This window comes from Natrix helvetica, assembly GCF_964273705.1.
Source record: "Natrix helvetica genome assembly, chromosome: 1".
NCBI classification, from domain to species: domain Eukaryota; kingdom Metazoa; phylum Chordata; class Lepidosauria; order Squamata; family Natricidae; genus Natrix; species Natrix helvetica.
In genome coordinates, this window is record NC_138548.1 from 101,872,844 (window position 1) to 101,889,369 (window position 16,526).

The 16,526-nt window shown below is 37.0% G+C and overlaps 1 protein-coding gene across 5 annotated transcripts in view; it reads right to left on the minus strand.

Annotated features, from left to right (window-relative positions):
* USP47 (ubiquitin specific peptidase 47) overlaps nt 1–15,302 on the minus strand; it is a 55,872-nt gene extending 40,570 nt beyond the window's left edge. For 3 of the 5 annotated variants that reach the window (XM_081936851.1, XM_081936854.1, XM_081936850.1), the window contains exons 1-5: nt 14,996–15,302; nt 6,842–6,901; nt 2,047–2,250; nt 838–951; nt 104–242 (exon numbers count right to left, since the gene is read on the minus strand). In XM_081936851.1, coding sequence (XP_081792977.1) covers nt 104–242; nt 838–951; nt 2,047–2,250; nt 6,842–6,901; nt 14,996–15,034 — 556 coding nt within the window. In that variant the 5' untranslated portion in view covers nt 15,035–15,302. The remainder of the gene's footprint in view (nt 1–103; nt 243–837; nt 952–2,046; nt 2,251–6,841; nt 6,902–14,995) is intronic. The other 2 variants (XM_081936852.1, XM_081936853.1) reach the window with 2 other exon arrangements.
* Between the last annotated feature and the right edge of the window lie 1,224 nt (nt 15,303–16,526).

Below are 16,526 nucleotides of genomic sequence, written 5' to 3' on the forward strand. Positions count from 1 at the left end.
TGTTCTCCTATACTTAAATTGTTTTAAAGACAATTTTATAAGTTGTTTTAAGTTGGTATAATATTGCTTTATCCAGGGGAAAGGACAAAAGACATCTCCATACCTGTTTCTGATTTGCTCAGAATTGATGAATAAGAGTAATTCTGACTGACGTAATCACTGGAACAGCCAACTGAACCTTCTCTTGGTAGAGGACCTATAAATCTATCAGGATTGTGGTCATCTGATCCACCAGACTCCTCCTAAAACATTGGATGCATCTATTAATGTATGGTTCAAATTTATAATTAACTAATAAAAAATAGCCTATTAAAAAAAGTCCATGTTCTCACAAGACATTTCACAATAGGAATCCTATCCTTGGCATTACAGGTAGTTTCAGACAAAGACACAAAAAGGAAATGAGTTACAGAAGCAGATGGGGAATTGAGTATAAAGTGAATCTAAGTTAGGATTGCAAGAAGTGCCTATGCTACTTTTTCTATTTATAGAACTCCTAACACACATTTTGAGAATAAACATTTTGGTATTTTTTAAATAGAGTGATTAAGCTTAAGATTCCACGAGCCAAACAGGTACCATGAGAGTGCCAACAGAATTACACGTTCTTGATCTAGCTCTTTAGGTTCTGCCTAAAATGCAGTACATAGCTAAAGTGTGCAGAAACATTGAAATTCTTAACCCTAGGAACTTCTGTTTTAAGATCTGTTTTGTTTCTTATAAAGGATTTACTTGGTGACTATGAAAATCAAAGATAAGCATTAGAACACTCAGAACAAAAAGAAAAAAAAACTTAACATGCGATAAGACACAGAAGCAGCAAATTAATGTCGTTACCAATGCCACTTGAGGCTGTTCTCCATCTTTATCCGTCAAATGCAGAAAATTCTTTTTTCCAGGCTCAAAACCAGCATCAACAACAGATTTATCACTCGAATGATCCAGTGATGTCTACAGTAAACAAAATAAAATTGTTTATTCATTAGAATTGTTATTATACATTTCCAAATTCAGGCATAAGAGCAATAGCTGCATATTCCTTTAACTATAGAGATAATGTAAATACACTGAAATATCACTGTCAATTAACAAATTTTCTTTATGTTGAGCATAAATCCGATAAAATATTTTTCTTAAAAAGAAAATCCACATTTCTCAAGATTGTGACAAAATTAAACATTTATTACAACATATGCATGCTTGCCATTTAATTTACAATGATTATTTAATAAATCTCCTAATGACCTAAATAGCAACATACTGGAAATTAAATACTAAAAATAAAATTCACAGGTATTAAAAGTGCAGTATATGCAGAACCTTTAATGAGAAGGTAAAAGAATAAAACTACAGGTCAGAGCATTTAACTCATCGATTTCTAATTTTTTATGCTTTAAATATGAACATTGATCTTATTAAAAACAGAAATATATAAATAAATAAATAAATAAATAAATAAATAATCTACTCTATTCTTATCAATTCATAAAAGATGTTACAGGCTTTATACTATAGATAAGACAGACTGACTCAGAGTATGCAACAGATGAATTTAAGAAGATAACTGGCAGAAACATTTTAAAAGATATATATTTTCAGTAGAGTTTACCAACTGTTTTTTAATGTCTTGATTTTAAAAAAAAATCTAACAAATAGCACTGTTTGTTCCTTCACCCAAAACTACTACAGAATTATTAAACTTTAGTTGTGCTTATACCCACATTAATGCAATGCTTTTAAGATAATCAGAAAAAAAGTCAGCTGTTGTCATCTTCAGAAAAAAGTAAGTCAGAAAGTAAAAAATAAATTAAAGAAATAATTGAAATAGATAAATATTTTATATTTTATGAAAAATTGCATTAAAATATTATTCTACAACACATCCAACCAGAGAAAATAAAAGGCAGTCTTGAACAAAAAAGGATTATTAAGGCAAAACAAATGCTAATATGAGAAATACCATGAAAATGAACAAAAAAAATTGTACATCATCCATTTTAAAGTATTCTATTAAAATGCCTAAAATTAGTAGATATTTGTTTTTACCGTATTAGCAACATTGACTCCATTTCCCCAAATTAAATCAAATGTTCCAATAACATAGCCCACTTTGGAGGCTATATCTTCAAATAGTTTTTTTAGTGGCGTGGAAGCTGGTAAATTCAATGTGATGCGCTCATTCACTCTCTTAGCATTGGTAGTATCTTGTATTATACAAAGCACTCTAAGTTCATCAGCCGCATTTTCAATCTGAAATGAAAGGAATGAATAGATTATAAAAGTATGTTCTATTTTTAGAAAGTTGAATGAAAATGTAAATTAATTCTTTTATGCAGCTTTTTCCGCACACAGAATTAGTATAGGGGGAGCATATACAAGTATATTAAGAAGACACAAGGCAGAAATCAATGCTCAACAAAGTACAGAGTCATGCCTGCTGGCACGAAGATCCAAGTAAAAACTGAGTTCATGACTACTATGACATGTTCAAATGTAGCACAGACATTCTATATTAAAGCACCCTGATGGATTAAGCTTCTAATTCAAAGAAAGATATTGCGTAAGTTCCAAAACCATAGTAGTGACGGTGGAAAATATTTTGTAATTGCTATTCCCATGTTCTAAACAACTGTTTTGTTGCTTTCTTAAACCAATTAATTATTCAAATTAATTGCTTTAATGCAATGAAAGTTTTTTAGATTTTTGTTAGATTTAGATTAGCAACTGCATTTATATCTTATAATAGTTTAAAAAATACAGCCACCCTGACTCATTTTTTTAGCGTAACCACATTCTGAAATAATGTAAATGAACGAGATAGTCGTATTTAATTTATAAGCCGCTCATGTTGTTGTCTAAGCAAGTCTAAGCGATATCAAAACTTACCAGTATTACAAATCTTCTAATGTAAACCAGGCCTGCAGTTTAAGCCAACCTAAACACAGCTAGACTTGCTATCCAATTACAGTCCATTCATAGGCTTATTTTTTTATTATTATTATCTGGTTCTGCAGCCTATCTAGAACTGATAGCATTATGGACTGTGGGTCAAAACTTTACAAGCTTTATTTTACCTCTTAATATTTTGTTAATCCAAAAACTGCTTGAGATGGCTTGGATATCCCAAGATTCATAGGCTCTAGAGATAAAATCAACAACTATTTTTCTCTCACTTCTAAACCTTTAATTTTGTGAATATTTCTTGTAGTTATTATTTATTCCACAACCAAGAGAAAAGGAAAAAAAATGATGAAAGACATTGGTATCCCTTGTTAAATATATTTTATACAAATTCAAAGAAGTGATGCTATTGCCAAATTTACAAAAATGATTAGAAATGACGTCTTGATCTAAATTAACCAATCTACCAATTACTGAGTCTATTTTCAATTGAATAAAATTTAAAATAGAAGTAAAAATTGGTTGAAAAATTTTATAAGGGGAATTACAATAATTATTGTTTCCAATTTAGGAAGTGAAAAACCATTCATCAAGTGATTATATACTCTATATATTAATAGTATTGTACTAACAATTTATTAAAGCTTTATCTAAAAGGTCTCCACTCCATCTATCTCCCAATGAGTGGGGACATGCAGCTTGCCCTTTCTGCTGACTGTATTAGGTAGGCATATTCTATATGGATAAATGTCTCAAAAATACCCAAGATTCAAATTATATAAAGCTTTATAGATAATATCCAATGTGTTGAGTTGTACCTGCCAACAAAGTGACAGCCATAAAGTTGCTACAATAATATATTCTAGTTGTAATGGGTCTCACCTTCAAGCAGGCAGATGCATTTGTACCACATGAAGTTTTTAAGACCGTTCATGTAGAAGGAATTGCAAAAATGCAACCAACAGATAACAAGGGCCTAAATGAACATAACTAATTCATCTCATTCCAAGATTAGTGCAACTCTTGGCCACTACTTCCACCTGCCACTGTAGCAGGAGCTACAAGATGAGAAGACAGGGAGGAGAAACTTTAGGCTGCAATGGAAACTGATTTCCCTCCCCCTGCAGAAGCTGATTTGCAATATGGGTGAACTGTGCTGGGATGAGAAAGCATCTCAATCAGCTGCCATTCCATCTCACTGGAATGAGGCTTTTCCACATCTAGTCTTTGAAGCCTCTAAACCACCCAATCAACATTTTTACCCAGAGAGATATAGAAGATAATCTACATTTTGATTCCTTACATATGGCAATGGATGACCTCTTCCATAAACTTCATACAGAAGTCAATATAAGGGAGGGGGTGGAACTAGGAGCCCATCATAATGAAATGGTCAATGAGTTCATCTCTCATTCCATCTTACCTCTTGCAAAACTGCTCAGTGACCAAGGTGTACAACTCTGCAGAAAAGCACTTCTAATCCCTAACCAATGCTGACAACTCAGACGATTGCCAATTTTCCACCCATGCTCATAACCTAAATGGATCTAAGTACTTTGCATCTAGGTCATTCTGAAGAAAGAAGATCACTTTCTTTAATACATTTTCTAAAAAGGAAAGGTCAAGCAGAAGTTGTTCAAGATGAGTGGATGGAGTGGGAGCCTCTTAAGAAAGGAGTATACCTGCCTCTTTGAAGAATGTTCCATTTGAGAGACATTGACCCTCTCTTGAATCCATCTTCTTGTGTCTTCTCTAGTTGAGCTAGCACAGGCAAGTTTCCAATTCACTCAAGGTAGGGTATCCCACTGAGAACCCTATCCATTTAATCAATACCCAGATTGTTAAAGCTGCTGGGCAGTAGCCTGAAGATGTAATAAGGATTGAGTAATAACAATGTTCTTCTGCCCTAACCCCATTGCGTAGGCACAAATCTGGATTTATTTCATGTTCATTTGCCTTTGTTCTTTTTTTCTGGCACCATCATTTTAGGCATTTATTTTGTTGTTTCATATCTAGGAACCACTCATCTGATCAAGGACAAACCCAAGATCAATGAATGCAGAGACCATTGGGAGGCAATGTTATTCTGTGGTTGACTAGGTACATAATCAAACTGTTCACTAAATAACTGGATAATTCCCTAAGCCTTCTTGGAAATTCCAAAGAATTTATAGGGAGAACCATTTTAAAAGTCCTTTTTACTTGCAGAGATGAATGGTGCTTACAATAAAAATGCTACAGGAAAGTAGAAAGTGAGAAACCAAAAGGCAAGACATTATATTTTTAGATCCTACAGAACTAAGCAAGTGTACTTCTAAATCAAATAAATTATCTTCACATTTAGGCTGGGCTTAAAAATGAAAAAAATTAACTGAGACTTAACATTCCTATGCCTTTTTTTTAAAAAAAAGTATCATCTAGAAAAAAAATCATTTTTGCCTGAAATTGCATGTTGTTTTATAATGATCAAGTAAAAGGATACAAAGTTCTCTCTGAGAGTCTAATAATGCTACTCAAGTAATTAGAAGATTATCAAAATGGTCAGTTTGAAAACAAAGATATCGATACATACAGACACTTGCTTCACTTTGGAAAAAAAATGGTACTCTCTCCTAGACCCTTTCTATTTTGTTCTTTCTGCTTAGGAGAGGCCACATTGCAACTAGGATGAAACTGAATTACACACAAAAAAGAGGGAATTAAAAATTTAAACATGTATTTATTAAAAATTAATCATACGGGTTACCTTTCAAGATGGCAATTTCAGTATTATGTTCAATGTCATACTTCGTTTTTTTCTAATTTGAAATACTATGCTATGACACATTAAAGCTATTAACTCTTCAGTAACAGCATCTCATTACAAGTAGTCTTTGTTTAGTTCAGTTATGATAGTGATGAAAAAGTAACATTTACAACCTCTATGAAGCAAAGTTGAAATGAGATTATAAGCAGTCACAATTTCACTTAGCAACCACTTTATTTAACGAAAGAGTTGCTACTCCCAGTTGTGATTGTTAAATGAGGACTATCTTTAAAATATTCCAACCATTTAAAAAAATACATAGAAGAAATTGAAAAAGCTGATAAGTAAGAAAACTGCTGTTTTACATATATATGTATGTATGTATGTATGTATGTATGTATGTATGTATGTATGTATGTATATATATATAGTCTACTCTATTGGTAGAAAAGTCCTGCATCCAACAGAAAGAGCAGAAGTATTTGTGTACTGAAATATAAGTGTAAACACTGTAACTTTTGGGAAAAGTTGAAATAAAACACACAAGGTACTTTCATCAACTATTTCATACTTCACATTTGTCAGTTAACTGAAATACAAGTTAATATAAAAAGCAAAGCAAGCTGTTTTGACTAAATTCCAAAAACGGTATTAGAGCAGTACATTTGCTAAATTAATTGAAAGAGGTGGACAATTTTTAAATTATCCAAAATACCTCACGTTAGTATAGGCTTTTAAACTATAAGTTTCAAAGTTGAAATCATGCAAATTATCCTTTATTAGAATTTTCAAAACCATGCTTTTGATTTTTGTAGATATTAAAATGAAGGCTTAGAGCAGTGGTTCTCAACCTTCCCAATGCCGCGGCCCTTTAATTCAGTTCCTCATGTTGTAGTGACCCCCAACCATAAAATTATTTTCGTTGCTACTTCATAACTGTAATTTTGCAATTTTCCGATGGTCTTAGGCGACCCCTGTGAAAGGGTTGTTCGACCCCCAAAGGGGTCACGACCCACAGGTTGAGAACCGCTGGCTTAGAGTTTCATATAAGATACCAAATCATCTTCCACTCTTAGAAGTATATTTAAAATTAGTACACTAATGCATTTGCAAACCATTTTATTTACTCGTGCACAGTGCTAATTTCATGCTATCAAAACTGAACTGTTTTAAACATTCACTTCAACTAACTACCTGCGAAAATTTCTTCTTCATTTCATCAAATATATTCTGTCTGCATCTCCAAAGCATCTCCTAAGGTATATAAACACAAAATAGTATGATTATGCTATCAAATATTTACTTAAAAATTAAAGAAGCCAACTTTTAGTCAATGTAAAATTCATTTTCTCACACAACTGAATATTTAATATGTATAAAAAAGAAGAAGAATGGTTTAATTGTACAAAAAAGTACACGGGAGTATAATATGGAACTAAAAGGCTAAAGACATAAAACAAATTATCGTATTTTTCGGAGTATAAGACGCACTGGAGTATAAGACACACCAAGTTTTTGAAGAGGTAATTTTTTAAAAAAGGTTTTTACACTCTGCAGGCCTCCCAAACCTTCTGCACGTCTCATTTTTGGGGCATGCAGAGTTTGAGAGTCCTGCAAAGTGCTCCTGGGGGTTGGGGGGGGACAAAAATGAGCAAAAAACGGGCCCATTTTTTGCAAAAAACACAGCATGCATAATGGGCTTTGGGAGGCTTATAGAGTGCTTCTGGGGGCTGGGGGAGACAAAAACAAGCAAAAAACCAGCCCATTTTTCACTTGTTTTTGCCCTCCCCAGCCATCAGGAACACTTTTCAGGCCTTCCAAACCCTCTGAATGTCCATTTTTGCGAACGGGGCGGGGTTTCGGGAGACAAAAAAAGACTGTATTCAGTGTATAAGATGCACCCAGATTTTCACCCTCTTTTTTGGGGGTGTGGGGAAAGGTGTGTCTTATACTCTGAAAAATACGGTATTAAAATTGATACACTAAAACATATTTGTCTAAGTGAAGAAATTGATATCCCATATAAAGTACTAAACTTCCTAAAATACTTATGTATTTTATGTGTCTCTCCAAAATGAGTCAGGAAAATCCCAAAATGTACTATCAACCCTATTATTCTATACATTTGAAATAATTTGGACAGCTTTCTGAACAATACAGAAGCAGCAATTCATTTGTCAGCACCATCATAACTGAATGATCACTAAACAAGTCAACTGCTTCAGCAGACCTTCTGGAATAATCTAAAGCTCCCTCTGGAACCCAACCAGGTCCACTAGCTGTCTGGAGTGAACTAATACAATAACTCCAGCCTCCCTTTAGGGAGGGGTGGGTGACATCAGAGAACTGCAAATTCAGAACTGTGATCTGACTATGACAGAGGATAAAGCAATATCTCCCCCAAATCCTGAACACCTTGCCACCATTCAGACATAAATAAAAAGTCACATGAATGACCACTATTATACATTGGCTATGGATGACTTGCTACAGGCCCATGGCTGTCACAATGGCCATGAACTTCCAAGTCCACACCTGTAGATGGCAAGGTGAAGCCCCTCAATACCATAAATCTGAGGAACTCCATCACTAACCTGGAGTCAAGAACATTAGAAAGGAAGATTGCAAGGAAACTTGGAGAATAGCAATAATCCCAAATAAACCCTAAACTCAACCTAATAAATAGGGTCTCACACCCAGTAATCTATTGGATAGTGCCCCTAGATATCTCTCAAGTATTTTGGATGAGCACTGCCATTACACCACCCCTATCCTGGGGTTTCAGCTGATGCCACATCCCAAATTCAACAGGACATGTCTCAGAAAAAGGAATCTCTCATTTTGGTCCTATCCGGATTTCGGTGATACACGCCAGGTCAGTGGCCTTGAAACAAAAATAGCACTACTTAAGCCATGGTTTGATGACTGTGTTAGTGCCAAAAAAGCTCTTGCTAATATTACAGGTTTATTTATCGAATATTATGTTGACAATTACAGTGAACTTCCTCTAGAAGAAAAGATACTACAAGCAGCTTCTGGCATACAACAAAAAAGAAGCAATAAAAAAATAACTGGACCCAACCAATTCAAGCAGTCAAATCCAATGGCCCATCCTCATTTTGGCATATCACATCAAGCTTCCAAAGAAATAGTCATTCTATGGTGAACTGTCACATCACTCCTGCGGGACCTGGAAGGCATATTTTCAGGAACTCTACATGGCATCTCTGTTGAAAATAGACATCTTAGAACATTTCCCAATATAGGCACCAGTGACAATGACAGAAATCAAGAATCTTGTTGCTTAACTAAGACTAGAAAAGGTCTTGGAGGAAGATCTGATAAGTTCAGAATCCATTAAAAACAACTTGGGGTTCTACGCCCCACCCTGGCTTCACTTTTTACCTGCATCGGCATCTGTGGCCGAATTCCCAAGGATTGGGGACTTTTAGTCTTCTTTCTATCTATCTATCTATCTATCTATCTATCTATCTATCTATCTATCTATCTATCTATCATCTATCTATCATCTATCTATCTATCTATCTATCTATCTATCTATCATCTATCTATCTATCTATCTATCTATCTATCTATCTATCTATCTATCTATCTATCTATCTATCATCTATCAATCTATCTATCTATCTATCTATCATCTATCATCTATCTATCTATCATCTATCATCTATCTATCTATCTATCTATCTATCTATCTATCTATCTATCTATCATCTATCTATCTATCTATCATCTATCTATCTATCTATCTATCATCTATCTATCATCTATCTATCTATCTATCATCTATCTATCTATCTATCTATCTATCTATCTATCTATCTATCATCTATCTATCATCTATCTATCTAGCGAAAGCATGATCCTGCTAATTATAAATGGATCAGCCTCCTCAACACAATCAACATAAGTCAGTGCTTCCTTTGGCAGCACATATACTAAAATTGGAACAATCGGCATAAGTCTATGCAAGGCACCTACAGTGGAAATTCCAGACTGGCTGGATAGCAAAACATAGTTACAGAAAAGCAAGCCAGGTTTAGGGAAGGCCAATCCACCATTTATTACTGCCTAGTATTCCTACATCTACTTGAAAAATATCCTCCTGCAATACGTCTCCTTATCCTGCCTTTACAAACTTTGAAGTAGCTTTTGCATTTGTATTCTGAGGTAAATATGGGAAATACTGGGAAAACCTTAAATGCCAGGTGCTTATTATATCTAATACATATGCTACATAAAGGGACCTCATTGCAATTGAAACTGATCAAGCAAAGCTGCATATTGGCCCATATAAATATTTATATTAACGGTGGTGGCATAATAGTTATAATGCAATTTTGCAGACTAATTCTGCTAACTGCCAGAGTTCGATTCCCACTGGCTCAAGGTTTACTCAGCCCTCCATCCTTTCGAGGTCAGTAAAATGAGGACCCAGATTGTTGTGGGTAGTATGCTGACTCTGTAAACTGCAGAGAGAGCTGTAAAGCACTGTGAAGCAGTATATAAGTCTAAGTGCTATTGCTAAGTGCTATTAACTTCATGGTAAGCTATGTCCTCAACAGAAACTTTCATTCCCCCAAACTGGAAGACACATCTCTGTTCTACTCTATGCAGCTGATGCCATAATACATTTAATCTGCCATCCTTAAATTCCTCAAGACATATACCTGCGGCACGCATATTATTCGAAGCCAAGCCAACTGCACAACTTCTTTATGGCCTCTTCTCCAATTCTGCACTATTAGAGCTTGTTCAATCCAAATTTCTAAGACTGGCTCTTCAAGCCCAAAAGGTGTCTATAATGCCTCTCAAGAGACTAGAGATAGACCTCATGAAAGTGGAAGCTACTGTGCGGGTGTACTCTTATCTGAAAACACAGGCGTTCTACTCAGCATGGGATGATTGGGATGTGATGAGCCAAAGCACTCATTAAACAGCTCGCAGTAGCCACAGAGCACTAATTTGATATAGACAAGTTCCCACCTTTATTGCCAGTGAATCCAACAGATCCATTGCTTCCCCTATGACAAATTAACTAAACTCGAAGTATTTAACCACTGGAGGGCCTTTACCCTAGCATGTTGTCATGTCCTCCCTTCAGCTGTCCTTGAAGGCCGATACAGGAAGATTCCCTACCCAGAGAGACAATGTTCCTGTGACTGGACACACAGAAACAATAAATCATGTCCTTCTCCAAAGTTATTTTACACAGACATTCATACTAGCCTCATCTCACCATTATTGCATAAATGCATAAGGTACAGAGGGCAATTCTACACTTCCCTGGTGCTTTCAAATACAAACCCCACTACAACATATGATTGATACTAGTTATTACCTTGATATAAGGTTTCTCTTTTTTAATACATAGTGGTATTTCTCCTGATACCTCAGAATTTGTTAAGCTTCAAAAAAAAAAACCAGTGATTTGCTTTCATTCACATTGTGGAACAAGCATTTAAAGTTTAATGCATGGACTCTGAACGAATGCTTAGGAATTAATTACATATGAATGTATTAAATAAAAGCATTCTTGGTTTTTATGAAGTTTTTTACCGTGTTTCTTAAGCAATCGTTAAAGGGAGAAAGTAAGGTATCATACTCCATGTTTTTCTTGTCATTATCATTACACAAATACGGAATAGTGTATTTTTCTATATATAGAAATACTTTTAACATTAGGTTGCATTCATAAACACACATACTTGAAAAATAAACTCTGCTGAATTTAAAAATATTTTTTATAATTCATAAATTCAGATGTTATTTCTCAATAAACATGAGATTAATTTCAAAGCAGGATTACCTCAAATTAAGAAAAAACAGAAAGATAAAACTATGTAACACTGTGAAGTATTTATTTCTTTATAGATATAACTGATTTCTTCAAAATATATGATTTAGGAAAATTATTTCCTGTTATCCCCAGAATCCTTTTTACAAAAAGGAAAAGCATTTTAAATCCTCATAGCTCCTGCTGTTTAAACTGATAGTCTAAATGCTATCTTTTATAACTAGAAGCACAATGATCACAGCTAGACTCTGCCATTAATCATTCCAGCCTAGGCTAGTTATCTATAATTACTGCCAAACACTCCCTTTGCTTCTTGGACACCAAGTAATGCTAAACTATTATTCTTTTCTCTCTCATTCAGTAAATATCTGTGATCTATGTATGTCTAGATAATCATTACATGTTATTAGGGTTTTAAACTTTATAGGCAGAGCTGTCCATTGCTTTTAAAAATAAAACTGCTTCCAAAATAATGTCCTTGCTATCATTTAGTACAGAATTGCCAAAGTTGGGCACTTTCCAGATGGGTGGACTTCAATTCTCTGAAGTCCCCAGCTAGCATGGTCACTGCTGAAAATTCTAGAAACCAAAGTGCGTACACCTAGAATGAATCAAATTTGGAGAAGATTGATTTAATACCAATGTATTGAATTAAGGTTAAAGATAGAAAAATGCTGAATATTGCTGGCTAAGGTTTAAGAAATACACAATACTGTAACATCAAGATGTAACGATATTATTATAGATAGGGTAGAATAATAGGAAAATACAGTTTACAGAAACAACTATTTATGTGCTTTTTATGAAGTTAAGTATTTACATTAATGCCAAAAAACATATGTATTATACTGAATATGGTAGTAAGTTTAGAATCAGGATTCCAGTACAACAATGAATTGTGTTTATATGCTATGTCACAACCCAAATATTAAAGTCCCCACCCCAGTTCTCTGTGGAATCAAAATAATTAAACATGACACTATTTTACAGTAAAATTTATTTGTTATATTAAGCTGCCACACATCTGTAAGTTGCTTCAGTATCAAAACCTAACATAAGATTTCTGCATATCTAACCCAATATGCTCCTATGCAAGCGTATTGACAGTAGTTCGGTATACTTAACTTATATCTTCTTTTAAAGTGGTAACATATTTAGTCTGATGTACCAGTGATATCTACAGATGATCAAAACTTTAAACTGCACAATTTTCTTTATTAACATATCTACCAATCTGAAATGTGCTTAGGAGAACCAGAACTTATGAATAACAAGATTTATTTATCAAACTTCTACTCCACACATCTCACCTAAGTGACTCTGGACAGTTTACAAATAAAAAAAGATTAAATCAGGATAAATCAGCTTTCCTGAGAATTAAATTTGTCAATACTGTTTATTTTTATGTATGATAAAGTTGGTGAGAGAAAGTAAGCTGAGAGTAAGTTTGATGTAGTGGTTAAGGTGCTGGCCTAGGAACTAGGGGATTATGAGCTCTAGGCCTCCCTTTAGTATAGAAGCCTTCTGGGTGATTTTGGATTAATCATTCTCTCAGTCCAATACACTTCACAGGGTTATGTGTAGAAAATAGGAGGCAAAGAATTTAGGTATGTTTGTCACTTTGAGATGATCTAATATGCTGTATATCAAAAATATAAAAATCTAATAATAAATGTTATTCACTAAGTTGTGTCCAACTCTTTGCAATTCCATGGATCATAGCATGCCAGGCTCCCTTGTCTTCCAGAATTTACTCAAATTCATGTTGTCTCGATGACACTAACCATCTCATAATAATGATATTACATATCAAATACAAGATGATAAAGTCTCAGAGCATAACACGCCAGATTTAATTGTGCTTGAAAAGAAGAATGGATAATACAAGACAATGTAGAATAGGGGAGAGAGAATTGGAGAAGATCACAAAGTATCAAGTTCTGAAAATCAAAGTTGAAATATTATGGCATACATTGGCAGTGGTGGTTACAATGATTATCAGCAACTAAGTATTTAATATAATATTAACATAATTATAATTAAAACTAATATAAAAAATCTTGGATAGCACTTAGAAAATCTGTGCATTGACAAAATTTCCATCATTCAATTACAAAAGGTCATATTGCTTGCAACCGAAAATATATTAGGTCAGTACATTATGACATCTTAGGTTCCTGGGAAGAATTCAAGGTGAATTCGAAACCAACACTGGCTAAAGAACTGGCAGCTGTGATTTCACATTGTTGCGTATAATAATAAATATTACTTGTCTTCTCAAATGAACTTTCAAATCACAAGGGACAAGTATGAGAACCTCTAAGCCTAATTTCAACCCTGTGATCTAAGCATACATTCTATAGGCCACAGAAGAAATCACAGTATCTTTTACCGTGCATAGTGATTCTATGGCAGACAAGCTGAATAGATAAGATTCCTTCAAAAGATAAAATTTGACAGCTACACTTCATATGGAGCACTGCTGTGGTTGCTGATGCTTCTACTACTACAGTTCTGTTGTAATTGTCTATCAAGTCTGATTCCCAGTGTCTGCAAGAACAAGTCCATGCAGTTTTTTTTTTCTGGCAACTTTATCATAAATGGCTCGCCAGTATCTTCTTCCTACTGCTGAAAGAAATAGTCCAGCTCAAAGACATCTAGTTGGCTTTGATGCCTAAAGCAGAATGAAAACTCAAAGCTTCCCTGGTCTCTCAACTTCTAATCCACCACCTTAACCACTACTAGACCAATCTGACTCCAATCCTATTACTGTACTACATCATCCAATTGCGCATAAAACTATCCGTGATAAAATCAATAACCTTAGCACACAGTAACACTCACAAAAGTAAGTGCAATTTATAAATCAATTAAAATAGCTTAAAACTCATTCCAAGGACCCTGCCATAGCGTGGGGACGCTAGCAAGAAGAAAACTCATTTTAAATAAACGTGACAGCAATCGCCAGACTTGCTCCTCTCCCTATCCAAGCTGCCCTTGAGGGGAAAACAAATGGAGGGGGGGGGAATAATCTCCCAAAGGACTGCCCCCCTTTCACTCCGCAATAGCCGGAATTGCAACCCTTCAAATCCTCTGCTCGTCCCGCGACTGACAGCTCTTCTCTTCCCCGCCAACCATAAACCCTCCGGCCCGCCGCTGCCTCTTGCCGAGACCTTGTTAAATCGCCCTTTCCCAGCGCCTCTGCCGTAGGGTTTTCTAATCGACCGCTAGGCCTTTTCCCTAAGACGCCGCTTCGCTGGAAGCTATCCGCTTCTCTCTCCGCTCGACCTGCCGGGCTTCCCGCAGTGAGGCCGCCTCAACTAAGGCCAGCTCCCATGCGGCGAGGGATTCTCCTCCGCCTGACGCTCCTGTTACCCTAACACCCCCCCCCCCAAGGGGGCCTTCGCCGGCCGCCTCTTCGCCCTCCCGCCGGCTTCTTCGGCACGGGGCAGAGGCGCCGCTTGGCCTCCTTGGCCGCCCGCAGGCGCTTTGGCCCTGTCCGAAAAAGCGTGTGCGGAAGGAGCGCTCACCTCTTTAGGGACCAGCTGGTTGTCTTCGCTGGGCACCATGGCCAGTGGCGCAGCCAGCTTGGGGCCGGCGGGGGGGAGGAGGAGGACTCGGGCGAGGAGTCGTCGTCAGCAAGAAGAGCCTCCGGAGGAGAAGGAAGAAGAGGTGGAGGTGGAGGGAGAAGGCAGCGAGGGGCGTCGCGGGAGACTCATCCTCATGGTCCTCCCTCCGCTTTCCTCTTCTCCTAACCGTCCTTCCCCCCTTATCGCCCGGCCCCTGCCCTTCCACTCAGCCAAGGCGCCCTCCTCCAGCCCCCCTCTCCGCCCCTCTCCGCCTGCGCCAATCAATGGCAAAATGGCCGACGACAAGTTTCTCGCGAGAAGTCGACGGAGTCGTTTCTCACGGCTGCTCCGGTTCTGCCTCCCCCCCCCACCCCTCCTCCCTCCCTCCCTCAACGTGTTCGCCGAGGCTCCGAAGCGTCCCGGCTTCTCCGGAGTCCAACTAGTTCCGCTGCTGTCGTGGGTGGCGGGTAGGCGTGCTCCCTGGGAAAAAACAAACACCGGCGACTCGGCCTCGTTTGCTGATTAAATAAACGCGATGATCTCAGGCGAAGAAGCGCACTTTTTGGGGAGTGGGGGAATTTACTCCCCGTCCCGTTGACGCTCACGTTAGGATACCTACCAAAGCTTCCGTGTTGCACTGCGCTCCAAGGAAAGCGCTATGCATGTCTTCAATTTTATTTATTTATTTATTTTATTTTATTTATTATTTTATTTTATTTATTATTTTTTTATTTTATTTATTATTTTATTTATTTATTTTATTTGTCAAGCATGTATAAGATAACATATAAGTATAAACATGATTATGAATACATGAAATGGATACGAATGCAAGGAAATATTAGGAGAGGGATGGTAGGTGTTAGATCTGGGCAACGAGAGACAGACTGCGGATACGTAATGACTTACAGCTCTTTATTAGTAGTAGTAATGATCCAGCTTGCTCTGTAGTCGGAGGGTTCCCCTTTTATAGGGATTGGGCACACCCCTCGACCAATCAAAGGGATACCTGTTTCCCGCTGTAGGAGCGGACCAGAGGGAAGACTTATCCCGATATATGTTAATATCTAACACCCCTCCCCTCCTAGATGGGACGTTGCGGTAGGTAACATAGTCTTTTAGGTAGGTGGGTGTTTGTCTTGCTCGGGAGGAACGTCGTAGTTCGGGTTGGTTTGAAGTGGTTGCAGGACTGGGTGCGGGTTGGTTCGAAGTAGTTGCAGGATCGGGTGCTTTTCCTATTTCCCGTTCTGGAGGTCTTGTGCCTTCGTTGCTCGGGCATTCAGGAGTTTGTTCGGCTGCGTTGTCTGGGGGTTGCTCTGCTACGTGCGTGTTGTCTTGTTCCACGCTTGGCTCGCCGGCGTCGTTGTTTCCTATGATGGGGTTTTCTTGTGGCTGACTTTCTGTAGACAGGAAACTTTCGTCTTCATTGCGAAGGTTGGAGTGTGCTAGGCGACCCCGAAGTTGATCGATGTGCCTTTTCCAGTTCCGCCCG